Source organism: Cylas formicarius, unplaced genomic scaffold, assembly GCF_029955315.1.
Source record: "Cylas formicarius isolate icCylForm1 unplaced genomic scaffold, icCylForm1.1 PGA_scaffold_6__28_contigs__length_40554024, whole genome shotgun sequence".
Lineage (NCBI taxonomy): Eukaryota > Metazoa > Arthropoda > Insecta > Coleoptera > Brentidae > Cylas > Cylas formicarius.
In genome coordinates, this window is record NW_026844347.1 from 14,206,106 (window position 1) to 14,228,408 (window position 22,303).

The 22,303-nt window shown below is 32.7% G+C and overlaps 1 protein-coding gene across 1 annotated transcript in view; it reads right to left on the reverse strand.

Moving 5' to 3' along the window:
* Positions 1–22,303, reverse strand: part of LOC132703260 (uncharacterized) — a 47,963-nt gene that overhangs the window by 12,316 nt on the left and 13,344 nt on the right. Inside the window, exon 2 of the mRNA XM_060672409.1 lies at positions 15,733–15,843. Coding sequence (XP_060528392.1) covers positions 15,733–15,843 — 111 coding nt within the window. The remainder of the gene's footprint in view (positions 1–15,732; positions 15,844–22,303) is intronic.

The following is a 22,303-nucleotide window of genomic DNA, read 5'->3' on the forward strand; positions in this document are numbered from 1 at the left end:
ATGAATTGCCAAACCAAACTGAGAATAAATCATTTGACAGCTGTTAAATCGGTCGCCATCTTGAACAGTAATGACAACATCGAAAAAAAACACCCATTACTAATTTGTGATCCAGGAATAGAATTGGAATTTGTTATACGTTTCAAAAAGCAAAGAAAGCTGTGCTTGAAAACATTTTTTGTTTTTAAATTTAATTTCTTGAATATTTCGCATATACGGACAAATTAGCGAAACGTAGAAATGAAGCCAATCTTCTGTAGTCGACAAGAGGTCGGTGTCTAAACAGGGATAATACACAATATTGCAGTAAGACAAACGAGGGAGAACAAGACCCTTGCATAACTGTATTTTCATGTCATACGACAATACATCATTATTTGAATACAGCAATCTCAAACTCATATAACACTGTTTGGAGACAGGCGCGACATGTTCCCAAAACTTCATATTCTAATCTATATATAGGCCCAGATTTTTAACAGATCCTACAACTTGAATAGGTTTATTGCACACAAGCATGCACATCCACATCCTGGACTTGATGTTCACTCTTTCTCTTGGGGCACTACACACTGACGGGTTTAAGCGTAAATTATGCCCCTCCGCAAAGCTGGCTATATTTTCTAAGTCCCTATTCATGATGTTCGCTAAACGATACAATTGTGTATCATCAGCAAAAAACTGAGCTTGGCACTATGCAACCACAGCACCCACATCCGCCGTATAAATGAAAAATAATATGGGTCCCAATACTGAGCCTTGCGGCACCTACGATAAAATATAGAGATGACGAGAGTTATTTTTTTAACCCCTCGCCGACTGCAGAAAATTTAATGTTCTTTCATCAAATCCAGTATACCGACATTTGGGGATCAACAATTTATGATTGGTAGTATCGAAGGCCTTTGTGAAATCAAGTAGAACCTCTCGCGATTATGTCGCACAATAGGGATGTAACCGTGCTATGTCCTTTCCTACAACTACAGTGGTGAATTTTAAGCCACTTTCACAGCCACATATTTCTTTATCTGTTCGTAATAATAGTTTTTACAGAAATTTGGACAAAATCGGTAATAATCTTGTCAGCCTCAAGTCTCCAAAAAAGGACGGATCAGCATTCTTGGGTACGGCGAATGCCCCCTTTGACAAAGCTGGAAAATATCCGATCTCAAGGCACCCCCATAGTACCAGATTTTATTTCTGATGCGATTTCGGTAACATGATAAATTTCAATGAATTTGAAAGTAAAATTAGATGCATTAGCGACTTTTATTAGTAGTATACAAAAATATGATTGATGCACATTTGTTGACACTGTTCTCGATCAGAGACGAAACAACGAGTAATTTCTTCTGGATTATCTAAATTTGGTAAGATCTCTACAGTTATCTTATTCCTCTGGATGTTCATGTCTTTTAGAACTTTGTAAAATAATGACGAGCTTTGGATTGAAGTCTTGTAAAATTGCAGAACTGTCTGAAATGTTCCCATAATTCTGGTGTTTTATCTTTCTTATAATTTGTTAGAGTTATTCTGTTTCGTACTGATTTTTAGGTTTGAAGTTAACTATGGAGCAATACTAACATTTTTATCGGACAATTGCATACGTACTCAAATTTTAAAAAGAAGTTTAAAAATACATCAGTCAACTTTTACTGTAACATTCCTGAAGCTTTACGAGTACGAGAGTAATTAGATTCCGTCACTGCAACAGAAATTAAAAGAAAAATGGTCGATTTACTGGCAGTAGTGAAACATTGTGCCGGATTCTGGACAAAATCGAATTTAGATTTAAAAATATTGACAAGCATTGTTGGATTAAAGAGACCAACGATTGATGGAATGTAGGAACGTATTATTTTTAGACGAGACAACAAAAAGCATTAAAAACTTCTCATTAAGCTGCAATTATGACAATGCACTTAAATCAACGATTAGAAGAAAAAAGAGTTATTGCAAGAGTTCCTTAATCGGCACGACCTTCATTTTGAAGTTTTAAAAACCAAATCGTATGATAAAACTCATATCGTAGACGAGGTCATAAAAAAAATCCGGTAATAAACCCGTTAGATTACCGCCTTATCGCAACGATATGATTGCTATGGAAATGATATGAACCGAAAAAAATAAGGTTAGATGCAATAATATAAATGTAATTAAAACTCAGTGTGAATTAATTTCAGAAAGCGGTTTGAGAAAATATGTTTTAATCATGCGTTTGAAGTGCAAAATAAAAATTAAAAAAACTTGGTACAACGTAAAACTATTAATTATATCCTTAGATGATAGCCATAGCACAGATTCATACTATTCTCAGGATTGATTTTATTTAGTTTTATTTATTTAGACCGGTTTGATTTAATAACCAAAAATGGCTAAGAGCAGATAAAAACGTTAATTGTGTTTGAAATATCCATTCCATCAGCCACAATTGATGAGTATGTAATTTCATTACTTTCCCTGACAATTAAAACAATTTTCAGGAGTAAACTGTTAAAAAGTGAAAACTATAAAATATACATATATATTTTGCTTTTAAGGTAGAAACTATAATATTAATTATTGACGCGTACTTTTCGTAAAGTAACTAATAAGTTTAAGCGACGGCTAACAGAATCCGATATTTTCACTCATGTAACTGTTGCGGATATTAATAGATGTTCTTACCAACATGGAACACCAATCCAATACCAAATCGGCATCGCAATCGGCATTCTTATTTTCCTCAATATTTTCGACACTTTTTAAAAAAAGGTAACAAATCATATAAATCAAAAGTTTTTCATACGATTTTCTGTAAACAGCTGCAATGTACCAAGAAATTTTTGAACAGCATTAGACACAAAATATTAGACTATGGAGCCAATCGGATAATGGAGTAAGAGACAATACTCCTCAAACTTGTTTTCTGTGGTATTTTAAAACACACAAAGATGTAATTGTTGATAAACACAACGTGAGTATATTATGGGAATAATTTGCATTTACAACTTACCCAACATAATAATAAATGTGTGTGTACGTAAAGAAGAGCTGTGGAAATATAGGAGTGTTACATAGAGGTATAGATAGACACATGGAAGTATGGGAGAGGTCCAGGGTAATTTTTTATATTTGCCCTACCTACAGGGGTAAACGTAAATCACGGAGAAAAACTTTTAGTAAAAATTTGTATAATTTTTGCAGCACTATCTTTTAAACTTGCAACGCGCATCGCGAAGTTGTTAAACAGTAACAAGTTTTTTATTTTTTAATAGAACACCCTATATATTTTCTGTTATGACGAAGAATTCTTTTTCCCGATTTCAAAAATATATGGATTGTTGATATTTGAATAAGCCGTTCTCGAATTATTTAAGTTTTAATTAATTTAATTTTTTCAGTTAGGAAAATTCTTTACCCAGTATAAGAAAAAGTTGAAGTACATCGTATTTTTTTATTTCAATAAGTTCTCATTAAGTGTTTAGATTATAGCATAATTTTTCTAGTTTCTTAAATCTATCAAAAAAACTTCCGCAGGCTATTGTAATACTTTTTACAAAACTTCTGTTGGGATCCTCAGAGCTTGACTGAAACTGAACTGAACAGTTTCAGTCACGCTCTGAGGAAGCCAACAGGATGAATGGCGAAACGTTAGCAAGTTGGATTCAACAAAAACCGATGTAGGAGGAATCCAGAAGTTTTGTAAAGAGAATTTTTAGATCTACTTCGTATAAGCTAAAAAATAGCTTAATGTAACTTCCTAAATTGTGAAGCCATGAGCGCAACCTCAATATCGCGCGCGGACGGCCATTTTCAACGTTAAATAAAAACTATTAAGGTACAGTTTCGGGAATCCAAACTTATTTTAGTAAATTTCCTCCTTTTTAAAAATCTTTTTTTCAAAATAAAAAAGAAATATTAGTCTACGAACTTAAATAATTCAAGAGCGGCTTATAAAAATATCAATAATCTATATAATTATCTATTAAAAATTAAAAAAACTTGCTACTGGTTCTCAACTTTGCGATGCGTCTTTGTTTTCTTTAACTTTTGCTGCAAAATTTATACAACTCTTGTATTAAAAGTTATTTTCGGTGACTTCCGTGAAACGCTGTAGGTAGGTGCGCAAATATAAAAAATAACTCTGTATATGTATGTGTACTGACCTGTCTACCCCGAGTGACACTTTATTCGTTACATTCTAATTTTGTATTTTTGTATAAAATTGTAAATTTGAATTCTGGTATTAACTCCAATTCATTTCATTACCATTGATGCCTTTTTCTACTTAATCAAAAGAGGGGTAAATCGTAGTGGATACGTGATGTACACCATGAATTCCAGCGGGATTCCAAGGGATTTAAGCATCAACATGTATTTTGTGTTTCGCGATATTTTTATTACTAGGTTTCGTCCGAATATTTTTGAAAGAAAGACAAGCCACTGATTTCTTTAAAAATAAAAAATATTTTCGAAATTCTCATTCAATTTGGAGTGAATTTCGAGTGTTGCTTTTTTTTCGTACAACTTTCCGGTATAGCGTAAAAAGAATTTTTTTGCTCACTACTGTAAAATAAGCGATTGTGGTGTTTTAGTTCAATGTTTGAGCGCGATCATGTTTCGATAGATTTTAGTCATAGTATTTCGACGTTTGCCAGTTCTGACGCAACTATCTAATTATATGATCAGATCACGAGTCCGTAAGGGGTCATTTATAACGTCAACTCCATTAAACACTGCCGTGAGCCAAATGGGCGTTTCCTATTGTGTCGCTACGTTTGATTGCGATTTTAGAAGTAACATTTTTTTTATTTTTCTTTTAATTGCATATCTCTATAGTCAAGCAGTTTTAGAAATATAGACATGAAACCTTGGATTCGGGTGTTTCTGGAGATGGTGAATAAATTTACATTCTAGTTTTTCGCAGAATATGTAGAGCACTTTAGTTACACTCGATGATTTATTTTATTTATATTTTATTTTTAATATTGTGGTATAGTAATGATTCCTAGATGAAAAAGGTACACTTGAAGTTATATTTTAATCAATTTTAAAATAACGGCAATAGCATATTATGCAAAAAAGGCGGTAAACGGAATTTGAGTCACGAGTTTATTTAACACGAGCGGAGCGAGTGATTTATAAACGAGACACTTAAAAAGTTTACCAAATACGATTAATGAATGTCGAAAATGTAGAAAACACTATTCTATTGAGACTAAGGAAGTTATAAACAATGTTTGATTCCCATTTAACGTGGTGCCAGCAAGCAAGCATCTTTAGAAGAAACGGCCACATTGACGAAAATTCCAACATCAACTGTATGGAAAATTGTGAATAATCCCATTTCAGCGAGGAAAAAAAAGCAATGCTGACATTTTCTCGAGTGTAGATGAAAGTGGTCAAGATATAATACGGCGTGAAATTTACCAGTTATACGAGGAACAAAGCGTGCCTACATTTGATATCTTAATTAGGAGGCTTGAAAAAGATGAAACCGGTGTTGAATGTGGCAGTACCTTATGGAAGTATATTCAACACATGGATTTTAGATTTAAAAAAATTGACAAAAGGCAAGTTTTAATGGAATCTTTTAGAATTCGGAAATGGTGACTGCAATATTTAGAAAAAATTAGAATTTACAGAGAACAACAAAGGCCAACTATTTGCGACAAATATTAAAGATTCTTCACTGGATTACCATGAATACACCACCGCTGATTCGTTTGAAAGTTGGTTTAAAAACAAACTACTTCCAAACATTCCTCCTAATAGCGTCATTGTAATGGACAATGCAAGTTATCACAGTAGACAGTCGACTAAAACCCGTTCCTCATGTGACACAAAAGCAACAATCCAAAACTACATGTATAATAACGACATTCATTTTCACGAAGATTATACCAAAAAGCAATTAATTGAGGTTCGACAGGGCTTGAACCTACAAAAGGAATACGTCTGTGATAATTATGCAAAAAATCTAGGGCATACAGTTTTAAGGCTTCCACCTTACCACTGTATATTTAATCCCATTGAACATGTTTGGCACCAATTGAAATCTGCCATTCGTCGTAACAATGTTTTTCACCGTGTTAACTCCAATGTCCTCAAACTTATAGAAACCGAAGTTTTTAACATCCCTCCACAAAGTTGGGCAAATTCTGTTAAACATATAGAAAAAGCAGAACAATCGTATATCCGTATTGCAAATAATATAGAACAAATAAGAATTAGAACAGGCGATGATAGCGATAGTGATACGGATATATTATGTGAATAATTTTATGTAATTTAAGTAGGTAATAGAAATAATTTGTAATTTCATTTTAGATTTAAAAATAAATTAAAAAAAAATAAATAAATTTTGTTTACTATATTTCCTAACAAAACCCCCAATAATTAAATTCTAAGCAAAGTACGGACCTGTTCGGCCATATTTCATTCTTACAGTTTGCCCGGGTCTTTCCTTTTCAGTTAGTCACTTTCTTATATCTATGAACAGACTTTACCACACTTGTTGCATAATATACTATATTATACACCGATCTAGCGCGCGGAAAGTGCCAAATAAACGTGACTTAAATACCGTTTTTTTTCATGCATAATATACTATTTCAAACGGAATAAAAAATACTTTCAAGTGGATTTTGTTTTATTTATGTATTGTGTTTAACTACCATATTTTTGTTCCTTATTAGTTTAATATAATAATTAAACTGTTTAAATACTTAAAATTAAAAGAACGGAATACTTAAAAAAACTGGAATTTTAAAGAAATTCCGGAGATTTCCAGTGGAATGGCGTGGAATTCTGAGGAACTATGCTACTTTTAATTTAAAAAATGTATAAGGTAAAACTGAATTTCTGAAATTTTGTATGGGTAGATAAAGTAGATAGGTGCAGCTAAGGTGGATCAGTTTTGGTTATTTAACAATATTATGTGTTTTTTTTTAAAGAACTTAGGTCATGATAACTTTATTTTGTAGTAAATGAACGATGAAACTGGTGTGAAGCCTCACTTGTGCATGATGAAAAAAAAAAGATAAATCCCTTCATAAGTACGTAAACATTTGGACTATTTGCGTAACAAAAGAAACGCAATCTATAAAAAAAATACAAATTCCCCGTGGTGATAATACGGTAGTAAACGTGGACGGACCAGAGCAGTAAACTCACAATCTCGGTGGCCATTAAATATTTCCATCCGTTAACTGATGAACGCTAAACTCTCTTCAAATATTCACTTACCAAATAACATGACCTAATCAAGAAGACAATGCTGATGCCGATTTTAATACCCACATAATTCTAAAGTAAGTAAATATGTAAAACCCAAAGTAAGTAAATATAAAATATTCAGAACTCATGGAATCCTGCAGATCATTTTGTTAAACATCGGCATGAAAGGTCATGGATTTTTTAAGTAACCGGCAGATAATTTGAAGTATTCAAGGTTAATATCCGAACTTATGCTAAATCAAAGTCGTTAGAATTGCCAGTGATCGAACTTAAACTTTAAGGTACTATATCCGTGTTCTAATGGTAATTTCGGATCAGCGAGTTGTTCGATCTCCCGGGCTACTATTACAACCTTGGTTTCTAAGACTTGGGCATTGAGCTTTTTGAAGACGCTCTAACACTATAAATAAAATACACCTTAGAGCCACAACAATTCAAGTTTCAAACAGGTTGGTTAGAAATTGAACTGAGGTGTTCCTCCTAAAATCCATTTACCAAAATAAATAAGAACTGAACTAAGAAACGGATTCAAGAACACAAAAGTTCATTCTGGAATTCTAAAAATGACTCTAATTATAGTAATCATTTAGTAGAAACAGGACATTCCTTCAATAACGATGTTAAAATATTACATAGTCAAGGCAAAAGCAAAAACTTAACTTATTAGAAACAACAGAAATTAATAAATTGAAATTATTAATTTGCTACTAAACAATCAAACCGACTTAAATAATTCTCCCCTCTTAAACCCTTAGGTAAAGATTCTACCTACTGTATGGACAGTCTGTAATCAACCTTGTGATAGTTAGTTTAGAGATTCTTTCTGAAGAAGGTACAGCGTACCGAAACAATTGTCAAAGCAATAAACATGTGTGTGGTAATCTTAAACCAAGTGTTTGTTTTTATTAAATTACGTATGTAATGGATTATCATGAAGTAACAGTTAACTCAATCAAACAAGAACTGAAAGTTCAGATTTTCACGAAATTATATATTTTGACATGACAATTGTTTCGACAACACCGTGTCTTTATCAACAATTGTCATGTCAAAATATATAATTTCGTGAAAATCTGAACTTTTAGTTCTTATTTATTTTGAGATCGGTTAGAACTTAACTCATTTTTGCCAAAAATTAAATGTAATCTTCACATATTTAAAATCGGGAAAGAAATTCCACAGCCAAAGTTATAACCGTCAAACTCACTCATTACCATATTGAACGACATACATGCATGGCTATATGGATGAACGACAACCACCTTGGAGTTTTTTATGCTATTTGTTTTCAGACAGTACGAGCCCTAGCAAGTATATATCCAAAATACGAAAACTTTTGATATCCTTGCCGCAGATTTTCATAAGAATAATTTTATTATGGTGGTGTAAAAAACTAAATGAAAAATATGTACCGGATATACAATTTATTAAACTAGTGCCTACTAATTAACCATCTTAATAGCATTATAAAATAAAAGTTCAGTTGGCCTGGATGCTGATTTCACGTTTAAACAAACACGTCAGCTTCCTAAAATGCAAAATAGATGTTTTCAAAATTTTATGGGTAGAGTGTGCATCATCATGAAAAAAAGGTTCGGGGTGCCCCAACTCCAAAAAAAATTGGGGATTTAATCATTAAAATGTTTGGTGGGTGGACGAAAATGATACAAATATATCAAAATCTACGATTAGTGATATTATCAAATCGTATATGGAAAATGGCAGCGCCATTAATTCAATAATAGAGTGGCCCTAATACGGCGAAAATTAGTGATGGGCATAACCGGATAATTTTGATAACCGAATTATTTGAATTCGAATAATATTAACAACCGAATAAATATTTGAACAATCATTCGAATTAAATTTTACATTTTCGTTTCGGTGGGTCAAGGGTAGCACGTTAAGCTATTTAGAGTCAGCAGATCGGCATTCGCACAGTAACTCGTTTGAATATTCTCAATCTGAACTTAATCTTGAAGTATTTTCAACAATTTGAGTAAATTTTGAATTTCTCAATAATATTTATTGTTTTCCAGATGAATAAAAAAATATTATAATTAGAGCAAAAAAGTAAAAAGGATGACCTCTGGTTGCATTTTAATAAAAAATACATTCGCTACACTGTCAAGAATCGTTGCATTAAAATGGTAAGGCAATACCTGGAAATGGCTTCAGTAGAAAGAAAACCTTATCCTTTAGAATTCTGGTCAAAATCGAAAGCGTGTTTTTAAAAACTGTAAGTACCTAAATAACTAAAGTACCTAATATGTGTTGTTCGTGATAAAAAAAGTACATTTATTTTTTAAAACCTATAATTTTTTGTCAGACAATATTAGAAAAAATATTGTTCTAGCCCCGTTTGTAATTTTTTTTTTCCCACGGATCCGAGCCACTTGGGAGATACTTCCAAGCCTGGAATTTTGACGTTTGTTAATTCTGATGGTCATGTCAGTGAATGTATTCGTGTTGTTTTGCGAAAATGTACCCACTCGTTTATTAAACACACGCTCCGCTTCTGTTAAATAAACTCGTGAGTCAAATGCCGTTTACCGCACTATTCTGTTTTATATGTTTATTCAAAAAAATATTAATTTTTATTTATCATTGCTATGAAATCTATATTTTTACCGAATTAACAAAAGTTATTTTCAAAACCGAATAGCAGGTTATTTTTAATTCGAACAAGATCATCCCCAGTAAAAATTAATGGGCCGCAGGCGGCTTTGATATTTTCGTACGGAAGATGATTTTCCGCGCACGCCTCTACGTTTCACCCAGTAACAAGCATTTACCCGATTTTCTTCCGATTTCCACACACTTCACTCAACATATTTTTAATAGTTGCTTCATGTAGTGACGGCAGAACATGAAGAAAGTGGATTGATAAGAGTGACGTTGGAATTAATATTTATTTATTTCTGGAGGTAGACATTGAACGTAAATGTTATAGATGAAAAAAGCAGCAGAAAAAAAAATCGCTGATCCTGATATAAAAACGAGTGTAACTCTCACAGGAACCGTGGAATTCGCTTATATTTAGCGACGACTTAAAATTTGATGTATGTTTGTGGGAAATAATCGAAAAAGAAATAAGAGGCTATCCATAAGAACTGCTTAAAACGTACTGTAAGGTTCGCTTCGGGAGAAATGATTTTGGTCCGTGAAGGGAGTAGGAAAAATGCAGTTCATGAAGTTAACGCAGGAAAGTATCAAATTTATCAAAATCAAAATAGTAGTCAGAAATGTTATAGCATTTACGTAAAAGAACAAAAACACAAACAAGCTGGGAGGGAGGTGTACGTTGTACAACGTACAACAAATTACAATTTTTATTAAAAAAGGTTTACTATATTGTTGTCATCTGGATCTTGATATTTTGCTAATTTGCTCTAATTTATAGTTTATCCTTACTTTCGTAGCCAAGTTTCGACATGATTCCACAAGGAACGGTACGGTGCACTAATGATGACTGCACGAATAAACATTGCTGTAGTTGATCATACCAGATATTTAACGCTTTATTTACTTACATAAGGATTAGTATCGGTTCATTGTTTTAATAATTCCTCCTGATAAATGAATCCCGCTGGGCATACGTACATTTCTATTAATATCAACCACCAAACGTAATCAAAAAAATGGAACCTCCACATTTTAATAATGAGCAGTATACTGCTACCCTTTTTTTCTATTTTTCTATTTGAACTCGGAACCAATAAATAGTCAAATGTATAAACTAGAAGACATAATCTCATGGTCATTCCTTAACAAAAAATTAAAATTTTTATTTACGCATTTAGCATTTACATTATCATTATAGTATAGTTTAACCTAAGAAAAATAGTAACACCAACACTTACAACAACACCTACAGATGCTAAACTACCAAGTTGATTAAAAACAGTCTTCTTTACTTTGCAATTAAAGCTACTGAGAGAGTCAGATAATAAATCAATACGCTCGCTATTTGTGAGTAAAATATTTGTCAGCTTGCACATTCGATTCATAGGCGAGTTAACGCCTTAGTTGGTCCTATGAAAATCAATATTAAAAAAAGCCTTATTTCTTGCATTAATAGGAGAAATATGAAAACCAACAGATGCCAGGAGATCTGGTACATCCATCAAGTTATTAAGGATTTTGTACAATGTTGCGGTGTCAAAAAATATGCGCCTACTCTCCAAAGATGTCAGATTCAAAAGCTTCATAATCTCCTCGCAGTTTATTTCCTCCAATGACATTCCCAATTTAAAACCTATCCCTCTAAGGAACTTACGCTGCACACGCTCTACTCTTTCCTTGTGAATTGCATAGTATGGTTGCCAGACGCAGCTAGCGTACTCTAAAATTAAACGCACAAGCGCACAGTACAGCTTCCTATACGTAAAGATGTTCTCAAAACCCATCAAAGTTCGAAAAAAAACAAACCCAAGCAATCGAATAGCTCTGTTAGTCACAAAATCAATGTCATAGGTAAATGTGATCTCCGAATCAAACCAAACTCCAAGACCTTTAACTAGGTTCTGTCTCTCGAGCGATCCAGAGTTCAAATGATAGGCGAAAGTTAATGAATTTTTGGATATGCTAAAGCTTACAATTTTGCACTTGTTTGTATTAAGAGTTAAATTGTTCTGTCTGCACCGCAAAAAAAACCTATCAAGATCCTCCTGTAATCGATGACAGTCAAGAGATGATGTTATAATCTTAAAGAGCTTTAAATCATCCGCAAATGCAAGAAATTGGCAAAAGCGAACAATATTTTTTAGATCATTAATGAAAACATTGAAAAGGAATTTGGAAAGATGTCCCTCTTGTGGGACACCAGACGTCACAACAGCTTTCGGTTAGTGATATTGCTGCGAAACCAATTTAGAAGGTCTCCAAAGATTCCAATCCCTAAGAGCTTCCCTACCAGAATGCCATGGTCAACCCTGTCGAAGTCATTGGAGAAGTCATCTACTTGATACCCATTCTCAAAGGCCCACAACAGCGAACGTTCATAGCTCAAGAGGTTCGAAACAGTTGACCTTCCCTTGACAAAACCATACTGTTCGGATATAATAACGTTTTTAAAATGAGGGGTGACATAATAGGTAACTATCCCCTCAAATATTTTCGAAAACAAGCAAATTTTAAAGAGTCGGCGATAGTTTGGGTTTGGGCGAAAATGGGTGTAACACAAGATTTTTTCCAATATAGCGTCGGGTCGCGGTCCTAAGGTTTGCTTGAAAATACTTATTATATTGAAAATATCGACAACATTTGCTTTTAACAATCCTAGACTAACAGATTTATCACAAGAAAATGATTAATTGCATTCTGCATATTCTGAATAGATTGAGGTAAAATGTTGATTGAACATGTCCGCCACTCTCTGACGGTCGCTGGTAAATTCATAATCAAGCGACATACATTGTGGATACTCAAGTTTTTCTACTTTGTATTCACATACCTCCAAAAGGACTTTTTATCATTTAACTGATTTTCGAGCATTCCGATGTAGTCTCTATGCGATGAAATAAATAAATTTCTACACTGTTCCCTCAGTTGAGAAAAAACTCGATAGTACTCTAAAGAATCAAATTTATATAGTTCTTCCATAAAGCTTCCTTGTTGTTTAAACCGCCCTTTAAAAGAAATTCATTCCAAGTACGTTTTAAGAGACAAGGAGATCGTAAGGACCGAGTATCAGTTTGATCATAAGAAAATCATTATGATGTACATACATACTTAGCTTATTTTGACTGTGTGAAACAAAATGCATGTCTTTATTGTAAACCAACCTTTATTTGATATGTATTTTTCCAGCTTCACGTCATCAAGTTATGGAAATAGCGTCATGGAAAATATTCGCAATAACTTAAGATTGGCGCATGAGTTATAAAATGAACAGGTGAGCCAATTTTTTGGCACCTAAAAATTTACATGGGATTCCCTATGTTCCCATTCCCGGTATGTAGTCTACACATGATCCTGCCGTAAATGCAGCTTGTTCTCCGCCAAACTTCCTTTATACCTTTTTCTAGCTTGTTTTTTAGTACCGTGCCATATAGTCTTCCCATCATCGTCGCAATAACGCTTATTAATCTATAATTCTCGCTATCCTTTCTATTTCCCTTCTTCAATATTGATGTTATGTATGCTTTTTTCCAATGTATTTTGTATTTTCATCATCAAATTTAATACCCCAACAGTTATATAAGTTCAAAGGGAACCAAGTTACCTACAACTTTTTACATTTTTAAATGCTCAGTAATACTTAGGATTGTCACTTTGCGCTTATATCAGAAAAATTCACTTCGTTCAAGCAAGCATCCTTCAGAGCACTATTGATAGCCTAGCCTTGCCAGTCCGTTGAGCATTTTTGAAAATGAGGATATTTATTTAAGAAAATATTTTTCGTTGCAGAGATGGAGCAAATAGCATTAATTAAAAAAATATTTGAATTTGTCTCGGCTTAAATTTAGTACTCAAGGTATTATTTTTAGGAATCGAGTTTTAAAACTAAAAATATCAACTAAGACCTCAGGTGCAGATAAAATTAATAAAACCTTATTAATGAGAGTATTTTGTCTTCTTATTTTCCAGTCGTTTGGAAGAATACATATGTTACTCCATTGCCAAAAGTAAAGAGGCCGACTGAGTAATCTCACCTGCGATCTGTCAGTATTTCACTCACTATCTCTAAAATATTAGAAAAACACTTAGATAAGCAGTTGAGAGTATCCGTAGATGGAAATAATATTTTGTTGCTCAAACAAACGGGATTTAGGTCGGCTCACAGTTGCGGGAGTGCTCTGTCGGATATTTTTGATAATATGTTTCGAACCTGTGCCGGAAGCTATCGTGTCGTGAGGCTTTAGTGAGGCATCTGATATGATTAATCATTTTACATTACTTTGCTCGAAACATTACGTAGATTTGAAACAGCTGCAGGAAAATTAAATATGATCATATCGACACAGAAGACACAATCCTTGACAATAGCGAGAGAACTCAGAACATGCAAACTGGCAATTTATAATAAAAGTGTGGAGCAGGTTATGTCTTTTAAGTATCTAGGGGTTAAAATCACGAGCAATAGGAACCTGAAACAAGAAGTAAAAATACAAACAATAGTAGCATCTAAGATATCAGGATTCCTTCGAACCGTGATATGGAGGAATAAATACTTAAGTATCGAAAGCAAAACACGGATATATAAAACTTGTGTTAAACCAGTTATCACATAAGCCATAGAAAGAGATTCTTAGAAGGACCGAGATGAAGACATTACGCTCAATCGCAGGGAAAACGCTAAGAGACAGAATAAGGAGCAATGAAATTAGAAGAATGTGTGACGTTCCGGATATAGTAAGATGGGCCAGAAATAGAAGAAAAGCATGGAGAGATCATGTCAATAGAATGGAAGACGATCGACTGGCGAAAATCGCAAAGGAAGAGAGACCCAATACAAGTAGACCTCCCGGAAGACCACCAAAGCGCTGGTATGAGAGCTGGACCTCGGAGTCACAACTTAGGCTGCTTCCTTGAACACACAAGACATAGTCTTAAAATAAGAAGAAGAAGAAGACCATTACGTTGCAATAAGTGCTGAATCCCGTCATCTGATTTGCTTCTTTTTGTGGGACAAAGCTCAGCACCTAATTTATATGGCCGGATATCTGATTCCTCAAATGTTTAAATAGGAGTTCCACAGGGAAGTATTTTGGGTTCTTTGCTGTTCACAATCATTACTTCTCAGTTTTAACTATGCAGTTCTGCAGACTGCAGAGGAGAGGATTAATTATGACTTAAACAACATTTTTGGTATAGCTACGGATCATCTCTTAAAATTAAATCCAAATAAATCATCGGTTATAACTCTTTAGTTACGACCAGATGTTGCAACTTTTTTCTACAAAATTTATAAGTATAAACCACCGCCTGTTTTAAAAGTGATATACATAATTTAAACTGTTCCTCAACATTGTCAAGAGGGTTTGAAAAAATCGTTTTCTTATAATATACGTTTTATTCTAAATAAATACAATAAATAAATTCATTTGATATTTCGGAACAGAATAAAGAAACAAATATTACTTTCTTCCTTTTTTTTAATACAGTTTTAATTTTTATTATGTTAATTTTCTTGGTTTCAAATTATGGCTTCATCAGTATCCGGTTGTCCAGATGTCTGCTTTTTACGCCCATTGTAAACCATATGTATATTTTTCAGTTCTATAGGTCTGTATATTTGTTAATATAGTTAATAATAAAGTTATTATTATTATTATTATTATTATTATTATTAACTCCTACTGGTTGCCATTTCATAAAATTTAAAATAATTTTCGGCATTTCGTCTTGGTCGAATTACTTAATTTCTTTTTTCAAATCTCTAGGTAAACTTTGGTCGAACTTATGAATACTAAGCAAAATGAACTAAATAATTTTAAGAATGCGAAATGCTTTCTTTAAGGTTGCGACAATGTGTGAATTTTTAACAAAAATTAAATCTTTGCTTACCCTGCTCATCGACACCAATACCATCAAAGGAATTATATGGCATGTGAATTTTGGAAGTGGATTCTTGATGGGGAATGTTTGATTCGGCCTGATTTAACAAGTCCGTATTATCTGAAATTAAAAAAATATTTTGAATTAGTCGCCTTTTTTTTACTCGCCAGCGAGTATAGAGTATGGAGGATGGTACTTAGTGCGATTGTTTCGTAATCAGTTGTTTTTACTGATTCGCCCATTCTAGACCAGTAAAGCAATCGCTGGAACGGCAATGGGGCCCTGTGTATCTTGTAATAATTTTATGAGGCATATTATTAGTTTTTAAAAATATATAACACACTTTTTACAAAACTTCTGGATTCCTCCTGCGTCATTTTTAGCTGAGTCGAACATGCTAACGTTTCGCCAATCATCCTGTTAACTTCTTCAGAGGTTGACTGAAACTGCCTCGCATTTTACTCTGTACCTGCTTATATATTGTTTAAGTTGTTCAGTTTTATTGAATAAAATTTTATGTCCGGTTTTGTAATTGTGCTCGGCAACTGCTGATGAGTTTATTTATCTTAGTCTTAAGGCTCTTTCATGTTCTTTGACCTTAGTTGGTATTGTTCGTCCGGTGTCATCAATTTATTATTTGCAGCTTATGCATGGAATGCCGTAAACTCCTTTCATTTCAAATGATTTTTTTTTCTTTGACGGATAGCAGATGATGAGAGATTTTTTGACAAGTAGTAAATCTGGTTTTGACCACAAAAAAATCCGAGAGTCCATAGAAATCTATAAACAACCTAAGAATGCTAACCGCGACTCAAGTTTCAATATTGGAATCAGTCATCCGAAACGGTGTTTATGCCTCTCATTTAGCTCCGCCCCTCTCAAAGAATATATAAGCAGGTACAGAGTAAAATACAGTAAAGCTCTGAAGAAGCCAACGAGCGAAATGAGAGCAAAAAGCGACGCAGGAGGATTCCAGAAGTTTTGTAAAAAGGATTACAGTCAGTAGTCTGTGCAAGTTTCTTTGAAACGTACGGAATTTCACCTGCCTATTTTTGCAGACATTGATGGCGTAGCACTAATTTCCCTTAAAATAAAAATTATTCTTACAATTTCTGCAGCATGCAGAAAATTATCATTATTGTTTCTAACTTAAGTAATTGTCTATCTGTTTTATTAAAATACTTCAAAAAGTAGGAATATGAATTACGTAAACTCTGAGATGTATTTTTGAAATATTTATAATTATTTCTTATCATTGCAGTAGGAAGTTTTTAAATGCAGGTTTTCGCGTCTTATTAATTTGGTGTTTAAAATATTCAATTTTCTTAATTTGACTATGGATTGTTAAGTGTTTCATTTTTAATTCTTCACCACAAACAAAAAGTTACATACCACATTTCACAGAATTTAGACATTTGAATGGTTTGGAGAAAAAATTATTTGCAATGATATTTTCTATGAAATTTAAGTAGTATGAAATTGATATTTGTATTTTTAATACACCTACCGCACTATAAATATTTTTTTTAATTTGTAGAAATCATTTTATTTTATGTATTTATATATTTATTTACTTATCTATTTATTTATTATTAAGATTGCATGGGCGAAGTCTGGCTTTAAAGTCACTCACACTTAACCCACATCGAAATGCGAAGAGCGTCAATTTACGACGTCATTTCCGTTTCCCACGGATCCGAGCCATTTCGGACATTTCCGGGATATTACCGAACGGGTTTCGGGGCAATCGGAAGTTTTTGGGTTGCCTTTCACCGTCATCCTTCCCTTCCTAAATGCAACAATGGTACGTTTATGAATGACTTGTGCGGTCTATTTTAATTGTGATACAGTCACTAAAAAAGAGAACGAGACTAAAAACTTCTATCGTGTAAAAAATTACATTGTGTTAAGGACTACTCAGACAATTGGAGTCGATGCTCCGCTCCAAAAACTTAACCTAATCTTGATATCTTCTTAATAACCTAGTAATTAATGGTAGTAGTCCATTTTCTCATTTTACAGCGAATAAAAATAAATGGCTTGCAGTTTACTTGTTTACCTCGAAAACGCTACATACTAAATATGTAAATCCACTAATAAGTTGTGTGCATCGCATATGAACTCTAATTGGACAGTTACCAGGTGTCAACAATCTGTACCTTTCCGTAAAGACTGAAACCAACTGAAAACAAAGTCGCTTGAAGGTTAGATTGCTCTTTGTTTAAAAAATTTCAATATTATCGAATTATCCCGGGTTAGTAAAAAGTACCGGAAGATATTTACGCGTTCCAGTAATTTTTGTTGAAAAAACAGTGTTGATGTAAGCTCACTAAGTAACAGAAACATTTTTTTTTAATTATGAGACGTTACTAAATTTGGTAGGTAGGCGCAATTCATTGCAACAAAAATAAATATGGAAATTAAATTTAAAAATTATGAAGTGCAATGTAAACGTGGCAAATCTGACAACATAGCCGTCAGCAATTTTGAATTCTGCATGTTCAAAAACTCCCCAGGCAATGAATTTAATCGCTCCAGCTTTAGAAGTTTTACAGTTAGATAGATATTATACAGGGTATCTAACTAGCGTATCAAAGTAATATATCTCGTTCATTATTTGTTATAGATACAGATATAGAACACGCTGTATATTATTGCATTAATAGATATTCCCTTATTCCCTTTTATACTCAATCATCCAATAACAAAATAACCCTACAACCATAACCATAAGAACTCTGCATTGGGTGACTGAGTGTAAAAGGAAATATCTACTAATCCAATAATATACAGGGTGTTCAATCTAAAAATATATAACATATTTGTGAATCACCCTGTATATTTGAAAATAATTTTAAATTGTTTCTTCTAGTCTTACTTATGTCCTTTATATTTAACATCTTACTTGCAATCATGCTGTTTAGGTCATGTCAAATAACAAGTTTACGTAATAGATAAATCGTTCATGAATATTTAAAAAAGCGAGAGGTCCAAATTCGACCCTTGAGGTACTCCTGACGTAGCAACAAAATTTCTAAACTTGTAGCCTCCATATTCAACAGAGAGTTGCCTGCTATTGAGACAATATGCAATTAAAATTAGTAAATCACTCAAAAGTCCAATATTCTGCAACTTACGCAGTAATATTTGGTGATCAAACGCTTCCTGGATACCACATCGAGCTGTCGGTTTTTGTCAAAACTTCTGAGATATACTGATTTACATGGACAAAGTTAGTAGTGGTAGATCTCTTCTCCATAAAACCCTGAGATGTACGGATACGACCTTACTGACATGTTGCACAACATTGCAACAGAAGAGGCAACCAGATGAGGCTGAATATATCCACTTATGTAAACTTTTACAATAAACCTGGGGACATTTTTCACTCCGGCAGTCATTTTGGGTTTTAATTTCCTTGACGCTTTGGTAATAACACTGGTGAAACTAAGAGTTGGTCATTGCGTCTAACTTTAGTGTGTCGAATTTATTATTTTGCAAACATATGATCAGCAACGCGATTAAAAAATGAAATTTTCGGAGTACTAAATTTAAGCATTCGCCGCCAAAATTTAAATTCACTTTGGTTCGACCGTAATCACTACAGTAAACGCTAGGGAGTGCTTTATATTAAAATAAAATAAATCGTTAATTGTTATTTCATAAACTGTTATTTCATACTTAGTTAATTGTTCAACTTTTTTCCAAAGTGAAATTTCTCTCGTAATACAAATGACACTGACTATATGTGAACAATATTTTGATTAATTAGGTCGCCACTGCAATGTCATTCTGACAAGATAAATAATAAACAATATGTCGGCAAAGTTTAAACGGCATTGAAATTAAACTCGAAGTTCTGATCAAGAAATTTAATAAAAAGAAATCGCGGTTCACAGAATACAATTAACAAAAATGGATAAATGGAAAGAGAATCAAAAAGTACCAAATGCAACTGGCGTGGTTAGTTAGCGAATTCTCCACGAGCAAAGGCGGTTTCCATGGTTACGGACGGACAGTCGGCTCGCACGGCATAATGAGCGTATTCACTAGATCGAGATACAACAAAACTTTTCTCTAACATAATTCTTATTTAAATTTATCTTATTTATTTAAGTATATGTACTTCGTATTCGTACTTCGATTTTTTTAATGATAATAATTCTGATAATGATGATAATATTAGAGATATGATTATGACCATTCAGAGAAGAGGTTTTCACTTTTTAAAGCGAACACCGTACAGTGGATTGCAAAAAATTACAAAATTAAATTTTTGAAGAAATGATTGGAGATTGTGAGAGTAATTTTTATTTTAATAAAAATTAGTGGCGTACTATCAATGTTTGCCAAAATAGACATGTGAAATTCCATACGCCCACCACTGGTATATTGTCAAAAAATTATGGTACACTAAATAATGCCGGATACCAGATTTCATTAAAATATCTACAATGGTATTACAAATATTTTGTTTTTAAAAACTTTACCACCCTTTTTCCAGACAGTTTCTATAAAGAATTGGAGATTCTTTCCTAGCAATACCATTTTATCTGGAATATACAGAGAGTTTCAACCGGTAAAAATAAGATTTTGTAAGGAAGTTATAAAAAAAAGGTTTATTGAATTAATTTAAACATCACACCTTGTATATTGTTTCATTTTCGAATTCTAGGAAAAAAACTAACCCAATTTTTTTTACTTAATCTAGAAATAATAGAAAGTTTCACACATGGGACAGAATAAAGTACGTAAAACCTCATTTATTTCGCCCTTTTTCAGCATCCCCAATAATTATAGCAATCTAATAAAATCGAATAAATAATAATGAGCTTTAAAATTGTTACCCTGTCCGCGAAAAAGGTTCAACGGAAAAAAATGATTGATTTATTAGTTTTGGTTAGTCAGGATTCTTTTTTATTTCGATAATGGCAAGGTATGCGCAGAACCTAAAAATGAAACTATATACAGGGGATGCAGTTTAAACTAAGCGAGATGTTGACTTCGAATAGGCCACATTAATTAATTAATATATAATACATTTTGGTTGCTCCTCGTCTAAAAACTACACCTTAATTTCATGAGTATGAAAGGTTACCATTTATTATGTTTGTTATACCTAATTTTTTACTTTTCCCACTTCAGTTCTAATTTAAGACTTCCGTTATCGATAAGGCTATCAGGCGAAAACACCGTCGCGATTTAGACATATTTATCAATTGACATAAAATTGTTCAGTTGGTTTTTCCAAATTGGAAGGTAAAACGTTTTAAAACGCGGCAACCATAAAAATCAAAAACAAATTTTACCTACAGCGAATTTATATCAGATTTAAAATTTCGATGAACTTGATATATTTATATATTTATATCGGGTAAGCATGAATAAAGGTTCCAATGACGTCCATTCTAACAAACGAATGATATTCGTTTTCAACTTAATTAAATTTTTTGTTTCTTGAAACTATGGATATAAAAATAAATGTTTATATCAAAGTTGTCGACAAGAATATCTAAACGAAACCAAAATCTATTGACCATTAAAGATGCTCAAAAGAAAAATTTATATAATATATCACACAAATAAATATTTAGCCAAGGCTTCTTAAGGAACAAATTAAAAATTTTCCCAGGATTCAAATTAAAACTGAAAAATCTGAGTAATAAGTTAAATTGACGATAATATATTAAAACAAATCGAAACGGGAGAAGACAACCTTTAAAACCTAAAATATATTAATTTACGATTGCGAAGAAATTATAAAAAAAGTAGTAAACAAAAATGATAACAATTTATTTTGATTCTAAATATCATTTGCCATCCTAAATAATAAACTGGCGTTTTATTTGGTAAATTTAAGATAACTAGACATCAATAACAACATGTAAAGTCCAATTTTTCCCAAAAATACAAACTTTTTTTAGCATTAATTTCGTTTATTCATATTCTAGGTTAGGATAAAGACATAGGTATGCTGATTTCACTGGGATGTTGAGTTATTATTTGGTTATCTAATGGCATAAAACAACCCATATTGTTGCATTTATTCTTTTTGCAGAAAATAATTTTTTATTGCGATTTTGATTGATAGTCTAAGAAAAACAACTCCAACAAACATTAAACAAAAAAAAATAGTTCCATGACCGTAACTTGCGTTAACATTAGAAATTTTACAGAAACCCAGTTTAAACATTCATGATAACAATTCGTCCCGTAGTGGTAATTTGCATCATTTACCTGTCGCTGATTTACTTATTACTGTACTTTACTGGAATATCCAATATAACTCACATAACACACACACACACAATTTAGACCACGTACTATATGTTATGGAGACTGTCTTGTTACAGTCTAAAAAATATTGAGTATTCCATTCAGTGTTTTTAGACTGTTCAAACAAACATGCCTTGTGCGAAATTATTGTTTGAGATATTTCTTTTTTTTTATTTATGAAAAAATAACAATTAAAGTCAAATCACAAAAACCGAAATTCACATATTTCTAATGAAATCCACTTATCTTCACAATTTGAAATTAATTAAAAATTAAAAATTAGTGTAACTTCGTATAAGGTTCT